The sequence below is a fragment of the Austrofundulus limnaeus genome, unplaced genomic scaffold (assembly GCF_001266775.1).
Source record: "Austrofundulus limnaeus strain Quisiro unplaced genomic scaffold, Austrofundulus_limnaeus-1.0 Scaffold1209, whole genome shotgun sequence".
Lineage (NCBI taxonomy): Eukaryota > Metazoa > Chordata > Actinopteri > Cyprinodontiformes > Rivulidae > Austrofundulus > Austrofundulus limnaeus.
Window position 1 is genome coordinate 19,092 of NW_013953611.1, and position 17,990 is coordinate 37,081.

General features: G+C 37.3%; 1 protein-coding gene across 2 annotated transcripts; it reads left to right on the forward strand.

Annotated features, from left to right (window-relative positions):
* The first annotated feature begins 4,996 nt into the window (after positions 1 to 4,996).
* On the forward strand, positions 4,997 to 17,990 carry LOC106534558 (cadherin-related family member 1). Of its 2 annotated transcripts, none has more exons than XM_014031245.1 (17): positions 4,997 to 5,272; positions 5,660 to 5,755; positions 6,047 to 6,192; positions 6,290 to 6,340; positions 7,177 to 7,266; positions 7,361 to 7,447; positions 8,607 to 8,723; positions 9,622 to 9,765; positions 9,855 to 9,933; positions 10,018 to 10,118; positions 10,217 to 10,420; positions 11,452 to 11,604; positions 11,792 to 11,956; positions 12,636 to 12,703; positions 13,421 to 13,649; positions 14,855 to 15,109; positions 15,622 to 16,481. In XM_014031245.1, exons 1-17 carry the CDS (start codon positions 5,212 to 5,214, stop codon positions 15,817 to 15,819), a joined length of 2,244 nt encoding a protein of 747 aa, XP_013886699.1. In that variant the 5' UTR covers positions 4,997 to 5,211; the 3' UTR covers positions 15,820 to 16,481. The 2 variants fall into 2 exon arrangements, with proteins under 2 accessions (XP_013886699.1, XP_013886698.1); XM_014031244.1 differs by having other exon boundaries at positions 4,999 to 5,272; positions 16,390 to 17,990.

The window sequence follows — 17,990 nt, forward strand, 5'->3', positions numbered from 1 at the left end:
TGGCTTTTGCAGTTTTGTGGCTTTAAGTGAAATTAATTTAAATCACARGGCAAATTACAGTACCACATGTAAAATAAGTCTCTCCACAAAGTTCAATTTTTGACAAATTGACTTGTTTTAATATCAGTGTCTACATAATGTGGTTTTTAGGGACCCATTTTTAATCGGTTTATGTTTCTAAGATTACATGCAGTATATGAATAATTTGCCTGCAAAATACAAGGTACATTTATTTAAAAAAAACTGATTTACTGTGATGGACTTGCAACTTGCACATGATGGATGAATGCAAGGAGTTTGGTGAGGCCATGTTGCCAAGATGGTGTTAAATTGTCCAAGTTTCAAGCGTTCAAATGTTCTTGTAAAATTCAGCAACCTGCACACCATGTTTTTGGGATAATTAACATTTAAATAYTATTTCAATCTTTTTTTATCTGCTTTAATTTACAGCTCTAACTAATCTAATAAATACTTGTGAGTTTTGAATTCTGCACTCTTTGGACCAGAGGGGTCCACTCGGTGGCTCATTTCCCCATAAACAAGTCAGCATGAAGCAGCAGATGACAAAAGCTTAGTGTAGTAATCCTCTTGTCCACCATCTGGCTGCTCCTCTAAAATTAAACTGTCAAACCAGGACACTTGCAGCAGATGCTAACATCTGTAAATATGCAGGTGTTTGGTTAAGACGTGTGCACGTGGGGCCCACAGCTACCTAGCAGCTGTGTGTTAAAGCTCCCAGATCATGTGCACGATTTGGACGTGTGCCATATAGGAAGACAATCTGAGGGGAAGGATGAAGGGCACAATAATGGATAGAATTTTCCAAAGCTACAGCGTGGTGTGCCATCAGTGGGGATAGAAACTGCCGTCTGTCAGTCATTTTGAGATTGATGACTAATAATTGGTTGAAGTCCAAGGTTAGAGGCTTGGGGAGGATTATGTGTGGGTCTGTAAAACAAGCTGAAAGAACAGTGTTTTGTAGTGCAGCTGCTTCCATGATTATGGAACAAAATGAATTTGATTTTCCTGCTCTTTCCATCAGGAGGTACATAGTTGCTATATAATTTGTTTTCCATCAGGAATGTTTGCAACTGATTTTAGTTTTTTAYAACAGTTTTATTATCAATGCTTATCAATCATTCACACCATTGAGATCCATTTTTCCTCCATACATTTTGCAGCATCTCATTCCACAATTTTTGTGCTCTTATAACAATTTATTCATCAGAACATCCAGCTTCTACATAAAAACTCCAGCTATGACTTTTGTTATTTCAGCAATTTATACTTCTTGAGATATTTAGCTTTTTCAACCATTTTTTTTCTTATTGAAAATGAATAAATTTGTCTTCAACATCATTAAAACCCTTTAAAATGTTCATAAATCTTCGCTATGTTTTTACTTTTTACCCCTTTTTTGTTCTGGTTCTTCTTTTTTAACTCCTTTATACTAATTTTAGATTCCTTCAGCTTCTATTTTGCATGTTTTCACATTTTTCTGCCTTTTTAGCTACTATTCTGACATTTTCTGCTGCTTTTCTGCTTATTTAAACTTATTTATGCTTCTTTGGCCCACTGTTTTCGGTGATTTTAGCTATTTTTAACTAATTGGAACTTTTTTCAGCTAATTTAACCTTGTAATAATTCAGCAAATGTGTTCTTTATGTTTCTTTGTGTTAATTTCAGCTACTTTTTAAAACAATTTTAGGCTAGTTTCAGCTTTTTTAGCTATTCAGCAAAAATCTTTCAACATTAAATGATCATATTGCATTTTGCAGGAAATGAAAATTTTTTTAGTTAAAAAATGTATTTATTCCAGAAGCCAGAAAATGTTCTAATTTATGTAATTAATTCACATATAATACAATCCAGTTAGAAGTGTTAAAAACTGCTGAGCCAGATGTAAATTTGATGAATCCATGATCATCCCAAAATAAACCACTCCAGGTTTGGATGTTTATCATCGCAGGATAAATGTGATCTATCGGGACAAATTTATATTGTTTGCCTATCATCGCTGTCCCTATGGAACTACTAGAGAAAATATCTCATTCGGTGCAACATAGTCACCAGATACTCTCACTAAAAGGTTTATAAGCCACTCTCCAAGAATATGGTGAAGAATGACTCATCAGACTGCAACACCTTCTGCTTTTCTCACATTTCTTCATTATGAAATCAAACAGGCACCAGTTAACCAGTGGGCAAAAGTGAAAGCTTGAAGCGGGTAACGAAGATGATGGATGGATGGATGGATGGATGGATGGATGGATGGATGGATGGATGGATGGATGGATGGATGGATGGATGGATGGAGAAAAACACATTGTAGTGATTGTATTTTATTTATTTTATTACTTTTTTTGCCAAAAACAGCTCTCAAATATGCATTTTATCATGAACGTGATCAAGACAAACAAGCTGATTGGAGTGAGAATGAACTGGGATTTGACATATTTCCTTTCTACCTTGGATGTGTAATGCTGGGAAACTATTTTTATACCTGTGAATCCAGCAGGCACACACTGCACCTCCACATGAGTCAGTATAGTTAACGCGCTTTGCAGAAACGTCAGACAAATGTGCACTTGCTTGACACCTGCTAGTGCGCACATTAAAAAAAATGAAGGTGCAAAATCTCTTTTCCGGCCAAAGTGGAAATTGCGACCAAAAATAACAATTATGACGTTTTTTAGGTGTCATCAAGGTTGTAGGATGAAAGCGTCACAACTCAAGTGTGAAGTTTTGTTTAAATGGGATCATAAATAAACAATCACTTTGACCTGATTAAACTACTGGTGATTTAAAACAACAGTGGAAACATATTCTATTTTTTAATGCAGTTTTCCTTTTAAGATATTGATAAAACAGTCATCAGTTTAGGGGAGACCGGGGACAGTTGCAACACTTTTTACATTTGACCCTGTTAGCTGAGTACAGAGAGCTGGTGGACCGCTTTGTGACATGGTGTGGGGACAATCATCTCATCTTGAATGTGAACAAAACAAAGGAGATGATTGTAGATTTCAGGAGAAATAGTGCTAGATCAAACCCTGTTTCCATCATGGGAGAAGAAGTGGAGGTTGAGGAATATAAATACCTTGGTGTTCATCTGGACAACAGACTGGACTGGAGACTCAACAGTGAAGCAGTCTACAAGAAAGGACAGAGCAGATTGTACTTCTTAAGGAAGCTGAGATCCTTCAATGTCTGTAAGATGCTGCAGATCGTCTACAAGTCTGTTGTTGAGAGCGTCATCTCTTCTGCCATCATCTGTTGGGGCAGCAGCATCAGAGCCAGGAACCTAAAAAGGCTAAACAACCTGATAAAGAAGGCTGGTTCTGTTCTGGGGACGACTGTGGAATCTCTGGAGATGATGGTGCAAAGAAGGATTTTACATAAAATCAAGAACATTGTGGACAACCCTGACCATCCTCTTCATCAGACTGTCATAGAAAGACAAAGTGTCTTCAGTCGGAGGCTTCTTCAACTTCGTTGTAATACAGACCGCTACAGAAGATCTTTCCTGCCCACATCCGTCAGCATCTACAATAAGTTTTTAGTTAAATGAGTTACAACAACACCTAATTTCCCTCTGGGATCAATAAAGTATTTTTTGAATTGAATTGAATTGAATTGAATTACTCAGAGATGGTTTGAATTAGACAAACCAAATTTTAATACAATAAAATTACATCTGTCTATTAATACTCAAAATCATTTATAGGTGATTAAAGCATGTACATTCTTCACAATTTGCTTTTGAAAATGAAAAGTCATATGTTGCAACTGGCCCCGGGGTCGGGGACAGTTGCAACATTGTCTGGGGGTGGTTGCAACATATTATTAATACAATATATTTCACTGTAAATAAAAGTTTTATTATTTTTATTATTGCTAAATTCATAAGAACTGTAAGTTATAATGATATTACAGTGTTGTTTATTTATAGTTTTTGATCAAATGATGAATATACTGTAGATTTGCCTTGATGAATAGACCTTATATACAGATGTCAAAGACTCAAACTGATATAAAATACAGTTGGCTTTTAGAGATGAATAATAAGACAATTTATGAGGCGATTAACTTTTGTTTTGCCTATTGTCACTCTGTGTCTACATTATGCTAAATTTACATTGAAAGAAACTGGGATTTTAAAACCATTGTTGAAAACAACAACTGCAGAAAATACATCTTATACACTTTTGTGTTTTAAACTATAGAATTGTCATGAATACCCARTACCCTTTTAAGTWTAAACTTAATTTCAACATTTTAATATCATCTTTATGCTCTGTTTGGACATGGATTTATCATTCCTGTCAGCCATGATATAACCTCATGTGTTAGCTAAATAAGCTGATCTTGATGCTATATTAGTTAAAAGTAAACATATCACTTGTTTAAACCACATAAGTTTGAGCTGGATCACAAAAACAGTCACAACAGCATAAGATAAATAAAGCTGGGCAAAAAAAAAAAAAAACAAACAAAAAAAAACGTTGGTACCTCAAAAACAGTTTTTTTTCCAAATAAATCCTGGAGCAATTTTTGAATCTGCTTACTTTTTCTCTGCAACGTGGGTCATCTAACTGAGCACGTACATTGTGAGTGTCATCACTCTAGCTGGTTTCTGTTTGGAGAAAAATGACGTGTTGCTTCTGTCCTCGGTGTCCTCTACATCAGACACGTTTGTGACGATTAGTGACCCTAAATGTCAGTAAGTTTCTTGGAAAAGGGGCGGAGAAAGTTAGGATATCTTATCAGTGAGGGGCCAAACAAATGAAGACAAATAGATGCCCGGGAAGCATTGTTAAGGCTTTCAAGCATGTAAACAGTGCTGCGAGTACTAAAWTTTTAAATTATCAGTGATCACGGATGCAGAAACTCAAGCAGTCATCACCACATGTGTGCTGAGGTGTCATTTTCACACCACTGCGTGTGCGCGTGTGTGTGTGTGTGAAACCTGAAGTCTCATCTCCCCATGTGTAGTTGTTTTAGGATGGCTCTGGAGTGTGAGCAGTGAGGCAGAAGATGTCTGCGAAGAGGAGGGATGCGTCACTGGATTAGTGCCTGAGAATCTGCCCCAGACTCTTCTTCCCTCTGAGCCTGCTGAGACGCCTCCAGAAAGGGCACGACACTCGCCGCTCGCTTTCCCCTCCACCAAGCCTTCCACATGAGCCAGCCAAGCCTTACCTCCGCACCAGGATGAAGAAAAACAAGAAAACACGTGTATTCCTGTTTCTCCTGCTGCTTCATTACAGTTCAGGTAGGTTTTTCTTGTGTGTGTGTGTGCGTGAGCTTGTGTGTGTAAGGATAAGACTTCTTGGCTTGCTCTTATCTGTTTAATCCTCTAACACAGAGAGGGCACGTTGGTTTTACAGTGTTGTGCTGCCTACAACTTGTAYAAATCAATCTGGAACAATTGTTTTGTTTCATTGTTGAGAGTAAAACCTCAAATTCAAACATATTTTGATTTAACTAAGGCTTTTTATTTCTGCTTATTTTATAATTGCATCAGCATTCTTGATGAAAAACATTCGATGTTAAAATTTATAGGATTTCTGAGACGTCAAATTCATAGAGTAGCTTTAATTGTTTTTGTTCCCTTCTCTCCTAAATAACTTGGACCTTTTTTATTTGCTTTACAATAAAGGCCAATCAGATTACGCTCCATATTTTTATGACAATGGACCGAGCAGCACAAACGGGAAYATGGCCTTGTTCAGCATCTCAGAGGATACACCTGTTGGTACGTTTCCCCTGTTGTTTTCAAAATGACTGTTATTGTTGTAGTTGAGTAATTTGAGGAAGACTTTTATGTATTAGAGGATGCTTGGTGTGATCGAGAGTGAAAAGTTTTCCTGGATGTGCATGATTCTCCTGCTAATCACYGTAATACCTTTTGGATTGTGACGTATGACAGGACTAACAGGAAGAAAACAATAGGGCTGGTGGCTCACTTGATCACCACACATACAGTATCTACTTTTTAATTTTTTTATTTTTTTTAACATCTTGGCTTGTGGATTGATTCTCATAGGAACACAGATATACGTCCTGAATGGGACGGATCCAGAAGGGGATCCGGTACGATTCGGTCTCRCTTTTGAAAAGGGCTCCACAGAATATTTCAGGGTGGATCCCAAGTCTGGAAACGTGACTCTGAGTCAGGAGCTCGACAGAGAGGCAAGCCTTAAACATTAAAACCTCTTCGATTTAAAAYTGTGGCTTTTTGGCCACATCAATAAAAATGACAAAATACATTTCTTTCTTTTTCTTATAGAAGCAAGATGAAATCTCAGTGATAGTGAGCATAACAGATGGCCGCAACAAAGTAAGTTTTACTGAATTTGCATTGCTGTTTGCTATTATCATTATATAGTACTTGCTTTCATGAACACTCTAAAGTCTTGTTTTATTTTAAAATTTATGGCAAAAAAAATCTGACAAAGTTAAGAAAAGAAACCCATTAAACTGCATGGACAATACAGAATAAGCAGGATAAAACAAAAACTAAAGGAAACATCAGATTTGGCSAAACAGGGCATCAGCATTTATTATCGTCATCTGCCAATGAAGAAAGGGTGATAATAAATAGATGTCCACGTGTTTGTTTCTGTTTGTGTTAGCAACATTTCTAATGAACCGTTGGCCAACTTTTACTGAAACTCCCATAATGTAATCATTGAGTGTTCACAACTGATCACCTTTTAGGGTCARCTCAATTCAAGATGGCCACCACAGTTACGCAWTCTRAGCAAACACAAAAAGGGCTCTAATTCAGTCAGTTTTATACATGATAGTAGCTGAGTCATCCACAGTACATACAGTAGRCCTATTCCAAATGCTAATATATTTTTGTAAACGTTTGTGAAATTAACATGGGCATAATTTTCAGGGGGATTTAGGGAGGATGTGACCCCTTGAACATTACATTAGATTGTGTGTTTTTAAAAGGTTTGACTAAACAAATATATATGTATCTCATCATAAGATGATTTTAGTTTAAAACCCTGGCATTGAAGGGTACAGCTGACATGCATTCCTTTACAAAATACCAACCCACCAAATGTTTTTGTTCTCTCTTCCATAACATTTTATTTTAGTACAATTTGACATCATATTTGTAATAAATAAAAGTTAATAAAGTAGTCTTCATGTTGTTTTCAGGTTGTTGAGACAGTGAGAGTGTTTGTGACGGATGCCAACGATGAGCCTCCCGAATTTCAAAACCTGCCTTTTATCATTGATGTTCCAGAGGTAAAGCATCAAACTAACACACGAGCTCTTAGGAAGCTTCTATACATGAAAATGAGGCAAAAAGAAATCTGAAAACTTACTGTCTTTTTACCAGGACACTGCCCCAGGAAGCAGCATCTACAGAGTCCGTGCTGTGGATAAAGACATGGGTTCAGGCGGCAGYGTTTCATATTATCTACAGGTAATTTTTGTTGCTCAGGTGATGACAAGTTTTTAGAAGCATCTAAGCACCAAATGTATGTGATTCTTTATTTGGTGAAATTTCGAAGTTCAAGTGAAAACGTTTCATTCCAGTTCATAATCTGTCAAAAATAATGTTCCCCAAAATATTAAACCTTCAATCTGTTCATCTTAAATTGTACATTTTTCACTGTCCAATTGACCTGTATGCTCTCTTAATGGTAACAGCAAAACATTTGCAGAAGTTAACTTAAAGTCACCTGAGTTGAACTTGAGTCAAATGAGTCTAATCTTTTTTATGGTATTTAGTTAAATTTAGAGTTAAATGCTTGGACCTTTTCATGGCATTTGACTTTATTTCCAGTCAGACCTCAGCTTGACTTGAAAGTATCAAGAAGGTTTAAGTTTCATGGCTGCTTTCCCGCCGCTTGTTCGCCTTCGTGTTGCTTTAGAAATGTGTTCTTTCCAGCATAATCCTAATCCAACCATGGACTCTGTTAGCTGGTTTGATACGACCCTAACATTCAGGGTTACAAGCAAAGGTCAAGCTGTCACCGGGAGAGCAGTTCTGTCATGTGGAGGGAGGGAAGGGCCTTTCAGGTGATGGGGGGTCAGTGCACATTGGGAGGGATTAATCTTCCGCAAGAGAGCAGTCTGGAAATGCCATCACTTTAGTGGATTAAATTTCAATTACATTTGTGCACAGCATTGAGGAATTAACAAGGGCTTAGGTTTGACCACTGACAGCGTAGTGGCTGTTAATGTTCACATGTCAACTGTCRCATTTAACTATTCGTAAATAAAAAGGTTTAACTGGAGCATGTTGATGGCTAGTACTGATCAGAAGTATGTTTTGCTCTTGATTGTGTCATGGCAAAAAGATGAGGCAGCTTGTGGGTTTTWAACCATTTGTTACACATAAATGTTGCAGAAAATCCTAAGGATGACACCATTCTAAGCAGCAGAATCCATCCAACCTAAGAATAAGAGAGAAGAACAAATTAATAAGATACAGATGAGGTTGCCAGTCTCTTTAAAAAGGGCAGCTTGACCTAACATCAAACTGTGAACAGATGTGTTCTATACATGTTGTCTCCCAATGAGGACAACTCATTAGACCCTGCCAGTCCCATTAACTGTTTGACTCTTTACGCCTTTAGAGTTCCTCATTTGCCAAATTCACCATTGATGGACACAGTGGGATCCTCAGGGTCAAACCAGGCGAGAGTTTGGACTACGAAACCACACTGACACATTTCGTGACGGTGGTTGCAAAGGTGAGAGGCTGATCCCGCACACATGCATCAGCACCTCAGCTCGCTGACTCTCAGCTCGCAGTTACATTTGTGTGTTGTAATGTTTTACATTWAAGCCTCATATTTTAGGAAGTGTTTTATGTCAAAATTATGAATAAATGCACTTGACTCATGAAAAATCTAAGAACTTATTAGTGTTTTTGTTAATAAAACCTTATGGAGGCTGCTGAGTTTTCATTAACTCCTGCAAAGTGAGGCAAGTTCTTTCTCCCAACACTTTCTCTATTAACACTACTCCCACATAAAGGAATACATTGACAGCCTTTTGCATTTATTTTTTCTTGGCATTTGCTTCTTAAATGCTATATTTATATAAAAAAAATAAATAAATAAATAAGTAAAAAAACATTTTTATTGAAGCAAAGTCAGGCAGGAACAGACAATCAAAATCATTGTCAGTATCTAAAATGCATTGATTCCTTCAGTAGCAGCGAGTCAACCCCCCCTAACAGGACATTTAATATATCTTGATGCATCTCAGTAATCCAGGTAAAAAAGAAAAAAGCAAAAAATTGTATAGGTCTTCTGGACGGGTTCTTCTCTAATAAAACGTTTCGTCTCTCCTCCAAGAGACTTCTTCAGTCTGAGAGTTTCAGGCAAAATTCAGGCTTTTTAGCACTGCCTCCATGTGACTGATACTCACATCACATGGCTATCGTTGACACCTAATTAATAACACATTTAATATAAAATATAAAAGAAACAACGTAGTGTTTTTAACCCCCAACATGATTTCAACTAACACGATTCCTCACGCTACACATCGTTATTTAGTTRTGGAAATTTTAATTGTGTTTTCTTTGAGTTAGTATTAAATATGATCAGTTAAGTGCAACAACTTTGCCTGTTTGTTTTCCAGGATGGAGGTGGGAAGTACAAGGGGAAACACCAGGTGTTGACATCCACAGCCACAGTAACAATCAATGTTCTGGATGCCCAAGACATGCCCCCATCCTTCGTAGGAACTCCATATTTTGGTTACATTTACGAAGTCTCCGTTCCTGTAAATATCTTTTTCTTTCTTTCCCAGCCTTTATTTGAGTCATATTGTTGCTTTTCGTTACAAAAGACAATACGTTTGTTTCATCSCAGGGATCAGAAATATACACAGTGTACGCTAAAGATGGAGATCAAGGCAATCCCAACTCKATACATTATTCCATTATAAATGGTAACAATGAAACAAATGGCAAGTGACTCTATCATTTTAAAATCTTAAATTCATTACAAACACAGCGTTTCTGGTATTTCACAGGCAGTGATGGTGTTTTTGAAATAAATAGCACCAGCGGATGCATCACTCTGACAACCAACCCATCTTTGCTGGAAAACGAGCTTTATGAAATAAAAGTTAAGGTAATATTATTGCGTTTTATATTTTTCTCATTCACTCGTTGGGGATTAGCCTTGAAAACCTTGTTACTTCACTGCTTCTGTTTGTCATTTAAATCCAGGCGTCTGAGGTGGGGCCGAACAGCAAAACGCTGGACTTCGACATCACCACAGTGACGGTGCGGGTGGTGGATCTAAACAACCATCCTCCGACCTTTTATGGCGAAAACGGACCACAGAGCAAGTTTGAGGTCACGATGTACGAGCATCCACCTGCAGGGGAGATCCTCCGAGGCTTTAAGATCACTGTCAACGACTCTGATCAGGTGGATTTATCAACAAAATCCTCACATCTTTTTTTTTCTGATGCGTCATTTAGTTTGTATGTGTTTGTTCTGCCAGTCTGTTWATCAGTTAATTATGTGGTTATGCAAATTTATATCAATATGTTCAGAAAATCTGTTGGCCTTCATGTTTATTCTCTTCATCTTGCCTCATGCAACGTTAACACCATCTTATTTCAATACTATATAAAATAAGGGAATTGTTTAATGATAAAACYTTGTATATGTTRTATAATRTAATGATTGTTCCASATTTGGTTTACTGTGTTGAAGTCTGGGGGAAAGCGTGTAGMACAATTACAAATCCTGTTTTTATTTTGCRGAAAAGAGCCATAATAATTATCACAAAAAAACATGATTAGCCATCAAATACATTATTTTGTCAGTTGAAATTATTGAAATTCTATGAGTTGGTTGATTACAACATTTTGCAGATTATGTATAAGGCTCATAAAAATAWATTACCTTTGAACATCCAATCGRATTTTGTTAAGAGACAAAGTTAATACAATCTAAAAGGGACAGAGGTGTTGGTGAAACCTAAAATCCGAACTAGTTTGAAGGAACGATGTACTTCAGTGTAAGGAATAAAATTGTGGAATAATCTGGAGTATGATATTAAAAGAGCAGGATCAGTGTATAAGTTTAGGAGAATGGTAAAATCCAGTCTGTTGAAGAAATATGAAATGACACAATTTGTATCCTTAAAAATTGTCTGAGAATGATTTTAGTTTTTTATTATTTTTTTCTGTTTTTATTATTGTTTGAATTTCTTTTGATGTAAAAAGGCACAGATATTATAAGATTTTTTTCTTCCTTCTGCCACCTTTCATTTTATTTTTCATTTGTATTTTTTTGCACAGTGAATATGCTTTGTTTTTTAATTAAATGAATGAATAAACTAATTAATTAATTAATATGAGTATTAAAAATTTAAGGGGCACACAACGAATCAGATGAGCTCTCACAGTTTGGCTTCACCCTCATTAACTCTACAATTCTTATGGTTTTAGGGAGCAAACGCTAAATTTAAACTGAGGCTCGTGGGGCCGAGCCGAGTGCTTCGTGTCGTTCCTCAAACGGTCCTAAATGAAGCTCAGGTGACCATCATCGTAGAGGACACGTCTGGCATCGACTTTGAAAAGGGCCAGACCCTCTCTTTCAAGGTGAAACCTCAGCTTTTATAGTTGATGCAAAATAGACTGTCATAAAGTAGTTTTTTAAAGAAGTCAAAGCTTGTTTTTGTGGGTTTCAGAGTTTATTTTTTTCTTTTTGCAAATAAGTATTGTCTCACAGAGTTGCCAATCAGCCACACATTTAGCTTCAGTTCTTTGACTGTTTGTCTCTCTGCAGCTGCTGGCGGTGGAGATCGACACTCCCGAGCGGTTCAGTGCCACGGCTGACATCGTGATCAACCTGCTGGACACAAATGATAACGTCCCCTCTTTTACATCCGAGTATTACATCGCCAGAGTGCCCGAGAACTCTCCGGGAGGCTCCAGTGTTGTGTCTGTGACGGTGAGTCAGTTGGGATTAACCCTGTTTTYACCCAAACAAAGTGAATATACAACATAATCAATCTATGTATTACTGCAAACAGTTTGCCAGGTAAAGGCAGGACTAYGCAGACAAAAAATACTGKATTTATTCATATATAATACTAGACATTTAACCCTAAAAATCATCCATRACGTGGGGTGGTAGTATTAYACAYGGATCACGGATGATYGATAATTAGATTTTTAATGCTTTTTAAGCTMAAAAAAAWRWKRKKKKTGTKWTAWAWRWGAKMWYATWWTAYAYRWRWAWAWAYRKKRTWTWTWTTTWYWSTKTWWMWSTKTTWYACAYWTWKAKATATRTSYCYYTTTTTTTYWCWSWSRSGGRKWKTKKTSWCAMAWWTKKGRCAYWTTWTWTTYTCTGTTTCATTTTTCTCCTTTATTTATTAGATGCTACAGTAAAACTGTATGTTCAAATTACTCAGTAAAAACATTTTTTGCTTCAACTTTTTTGTTTGATTCTACTTTATATCCATTTCCATTAAAAGACTCGGCACTTTATCACATCCCAGCTGGTTATCAGCTATAGACTCATTTTAGTTTTCTGATTTCCCAACATCAAGTTGATCAAATAAATTATCGTGATCACAAAAAGCTTTTATTTATTATTATTTTTATCTTTGTCATGTTTTGTTTTTCAGGCAAATGATCCAGACTCKGGGCCCTGGGGTGAAGTCAAATACACCATTTATGGATCAGGATCAGATTTGTAAGTTTAAAAAAAAGTTCACTTCTGACAGCTTCTTACCATCCTGATCAAATATTTAACTATTTAAATTCACCCCTGAAAATATATATTACACTGTTTTGTTTCATTTAGTTTTTTTTAACCAAGGTGTTTGGGGAGACTCAAAAGTCAGGACAGTAATCTTTATTCACCTTTTTGTTTCTGCAGGAAGACTAAAAMACAAAACAAAACAGGAAATCCAGTTTCCTTTTCCCCGCTGCCTCACCAACAACTCGCTCCAAAATGGTTGYGAGATGCTGGCTAATCTTCTAATTAGATTGGAGGGTTAAAAATAGCCAGCCTGGCCCGTCTCACAAAGGCAGAGCCAATTAACATGTAATGTGACAGCTGGAGCCACGGAAACGGTAGCTTTGAAAAGCAAGGCAGCGCGCGGCAGAGGAAAAGTGAGAATTCATGCTCGTCTGCAGACAGCATGCCTTAATTGTGCGAAAGTTATCAGTTTCAAAGCAACTTGTGAATTTTCACAGCAGAGAAAAAGACTGAAAGTCGATTAAATRAAGTGGCTGGGAGCCCAACACTGAAGTAGAAAGAACTCTGAAAACACAGTTTTTTGACATTAGCAAGAAACTAAAGCAAATGTTTCAAATGCAAATCGCAAACATTCACGCAATTCTTATTTTCTTAGCATTTTTTCTTCACCCAGTCTGTTGTGATGACGCAGAATCATTTTACCTGCAGGTTTGCCATCCACCCATCCTCGGGCCTCATCACCACCCAGCCCTGGACCAGCCTGGAYGCAGAGGTCAGGTCGAAATACAACTTTTATGTCAAGGCTGAGGACTCAGAGGGCAAATATGGCTTGGCCGAAGTCTTTGTCACCGTCCTCGACATGAACGACCACCCTCCAGAGTTTGAYGACAAGTTCCTTGAGAAGACCATGATCATTGGCACATTTGTTAAAGTCCAGGTACATCATGCTGTAACAGCTTGTGCACCCACCCATCAGCTTGTGGTTGCAGCTTACCACCATCAGTGTGTGAATGTGTGTGGTAATGGATGAATGGTTGAAGTGTAAAGGGCTCTGGGCTCCATGTGGACTTGATAAGGTGCTATATAAGTTCAAGCCATTTACCAATGATTCAATGCAGCAAAAATACAAAATTTAAAAAGTAAAAGATAATAATAATTGTCTTTAGTGTTTTTCCTACTATTATCAAGTGATTGTATGCAGAAAGGGATTTTCTACGGATAAATAATTAAATATTATCGGGTTCTCAATAGTATTTCTACGGAAGCGTAGAGCTGTCACATGACATAAAATTATTTTTTAAACTGGATCTCTTTATAACGAGAAAACTGTCTCGTAAAAACGAGAAAATATGTCGTTATAATGACAAAACTGTATAAAGACAAAAATATCTTGTTATAATGAGAAAACTATCTTCTAAAAAAGAGAAAACTATCTTCTAAAAAAGAGAAAACTATCTTGTTTCATCAAGATAACCATCTCCTTATAATGTGTTATGGTTTCTTCTGGTTTGTCACTTTCACGGAAGTTTATTGCCTGGATGGTGTGATGGAGAAAAAGACTGAACCACTATAAAAAAACAGAATGCATATTATTTGGATTTGTGCTCAGACGTTGCAGCTAGTAGCACTTCTTTAGCAATATGCACTCTCAAATCTGAAGTCAGACGCTATTATTTCAAAAAGATTATTCAGTAACTTACTTTGTCATGTTTTAGTCTAGAAATGTGTTCCTCTTGCAGATTTCTTCTTTGTAAAAAAGCATATAGTGGCTCAGTCAGGCAATAAACTTCTGTGAAAATGACAAACCAGAAAAAAATCACAACACATTATAACTAGATAGTTTTCTCATTATAACGAGATATTTTTGTCGTTATAACGACATATTTTCTCATTTTTACGAGATTTTTCTTGTTAGAACGAGAGCCAGTTCAAAAATGATTTTATGTCATGTGACAGCTCTACGCTTCCGTATATTTCAAATCAGGGTATATGTGAAAAAAAATTAGGTTCCCTAAGGAGGGCATGGCAGAAAATAATTGAGAACCACTGCCCTAGCTGTCTTGTCCCTCAAAGAAGCTCATGTTGTTGTGATTTGCGTAGAAATAACCACAACTTCTTATMATAACATGTCACTTCCTGTAGGCAGTGGACGAGGACGCCGAGTCCCCAAACAACGTCATCGAGTACTCCATCATGACGGCGGATCCCGACAACGCGTTTGACATCAACTCAGACACCGGGGAGATCAAACTGAAGCCGTTCATCAAGTCGATGGAGATCGTCCAGAACATCACCAAGCAGAAAGACTGTAAATGGTCCCTGGTGGTCGAGGCCAGGGACCGAGGCTCTCCGTCCTTCAGCACAACAGCTGTGGTCAACATTGATATCACAGAAGCGGTAGGAATTTGTTTTATTTTTTTTTATTCTGCATGCTTGCTGTGCTTCTTATCGCCCTCCTAAGCTGTTGAAAATAAGAAGCATTGTAGTCAAACCATAGTATGGCATATGTAGTTAAACCATCCAAAATGGTCTCCTTTGAAGGATAACACTGGTTGTTTTTTTAATGCATTTGAGAAAATGACAGAAATCAAATGATCAAAAAATTAAGTCACAGCCTTTTGTTGCTGATCCTCCAATTACTTATGTAAAAAAAAAATAAAAAAGCACCTCAAGGAAAATTTGATTCGTGGCTAAATCTTATATTTTAGCTTTTGTCTTGCTGTCAAGTTATAAATGTGACTATAAGCTGAAAAACAATATATCCTTTAAAGTTTTCAACCATTTCCATAATTTTTTATTTTTTTCCTGATTCATCATGTTTTCACCATACATTTATTCTGTCATTCTTCATGATGACTCAGTGGTTGGTTTTTGTTTGTTTGTTTCTGTGTTGTGATCGTGCTTTTCAGATCAAAGGTCGAATGTTTTCATACTTCATGGGCCTTAGCAAGCGTCCACTGACGGTTTTTGGAATTTGTTTCACCCTTATCACAACCCTCATTGTACTGACTGTCTGCATCTCCACAATCCTGTACTGTAGCTCGGTGAAAAAGTCCCGAATCAACCCGGAGAGTAACTATATCAAAGTGGTTCGCCGAGTCAAGTGAGACACAGCCGGAACGTCACCGTTCAGCTGTAAATATTAGCTGAATGGTTGTTGTCAGCAAAAGAGTACCTTAGTATTTTTAAAGTAACATTCAAACTATATATTATGCTTTTTTATGTTTTTATACTGTCTTTATTCTTTGTAACCATTTTTTAAAACTGTTTTACATTACATAACCTCAACAGCTTCCTTAATGATTTAAACTATGTTTGTGAAACTGACTAAGAAGAGATTTACTTAGAATGTAACTTTTTATTCTTGCTTTGTTTGGTCTCCATTTTTSTTTCGCAAACACCATTGTGCTGGTCTAATAAAACTGTTCAGTCTTCATCAATCAGACGGCCAGAWGCGTTACCAACAACTAGCATCCTGCCTGTGCTTTTGCTTTGCATCAGCAGTCCCATTCTGTTGGACGGAGGAACACAGATGATTGGTTGTGAGTGAGAGTGTTATCTGGGCCTCGTCCGTCAGCGCTTTCCATATCCATGACTCATGCTTGCACGCTTTAGAAAGATGCTGCGCCGAATGTTGACCTCCGATTCAAATTGTTCTATTTGTGCTCTTTTTACAGACTCCTCTCAAGGGGCCTATGGCAGCTTTTTTAATGAAAAGTAGAGACAATCCTTTAAAAGCTCTAGGTATGGTCACTTTTATCATTATTGTATTGGTAGGAGTGACAGTTCTGATCTCTACGGTTACGTACATGCGCAACTCAAAGGCGAACAGGATCACGCCGGTGAGACGCATCGTTAAGAAGCGACCCAGGGAGCAGCAGACCTGGAACTTCAAGATACCTGGTATCAAGTTTACCAACCCCATGGAGAAGTTCCTCATCAGCGACCCAGAAAGCAGCCCATTGCAGGAAACTATCAGCCCAAGGCTGAAGCCTCCACCTCCGATCGCCCCTTGTCTGCCTCCTCCACCTCCATCTAACGCTCGAGCCGGCGAGCGACCCCGAGCACTCCCGACAATATCTGGAGCGCTGGCCTACAAAGGGTCCAAGAAAACAAAGCCTGGCCGCCGCAAAGAGGGAAACATCAGCTCTGCTTTRGTGTCTGAGCTTAAAATGAAGCTAGAGCAGAAAATACATGAGAATAACCAGGGTTATTGYTAAATGAACAGCACAAATGCTTGGCAGCTCCACTGCTTTTAACCCATAGCACCTGCAGCCCATCTGATGCTAAACGAGTGAACCCACCTTGAGATTATTCATTTAAGTGTGAGGGCTTTGCAAAAGTATATATCTTAAGACAAGATGGTGAAGAAGTAAGCTGCATTGCGTCTTCAGTTGACCTAGTTTTAGTGACGAGAGGCGAGAGCTTGAGTCGGTGGTGCAGTCACAGATAACACACTGCCATCTTGAGGAGGATTATATCATTTTTCCAGTAAGGAGTAGCGCTGTAAATTGTCCAGGGAGAGGATTACAAAGACTTAGTGTCCATACATAAGTTGCATAACTTCCTGAAAAGTGTAAAAAAAACATTTCTGCTTGTTAAATTCTGATGAGAATAGAAATGTTTTATTGCTCTATGGAGCATGCAGCTAAACGATATGGTCATGGGGTGAAGAAAAACAGCTCATTATGAAGTGCTAAAGACCTGTGTGTTAATATTTTACTGTGTTACATCAGCCGCTTCGAAGCTGAGAAGTTGCTCCTTTGTTTGAATACGATGTGCCACTGTAGTAAGCTGCTTTTATTTATTTGTTTGAGTACTTCTAGAAAAATGCTTTTAAAGAAGTCCATTATGAGTGTAATGTATTAGAATTATTTTATTATTTTGAGTGTACATGCCAAGATTCCCGGATGAATTTTACAAATAAAAAATACGACAAAATGCTCTGTTAGTGGGATGTTGTTAGTAAAAAAAAAATGGTCATATTGCTTCAAATATTTTGGACTTGATAACCTGCTTGAATTTTTATTTTTATTTTTATTTTTTTGGTACAGAATATGTGTCTACCCAAAGCATCTTTCTCAAACATTTAGGTTTCCATCACTTTTACTGTCCATACTCAAACATGCCTTTAAATTTAGGCAAATAAAATGTCAGTGTTGTTAAAAAATGACTTGTATTTGATTATATCTTATTTTAAATAAGCTGAGACTATCTATATATCATAAATGTGAATTTCACATGCCTGGTTCTTCAAAGAGTTTGTATTGTCTTTGTA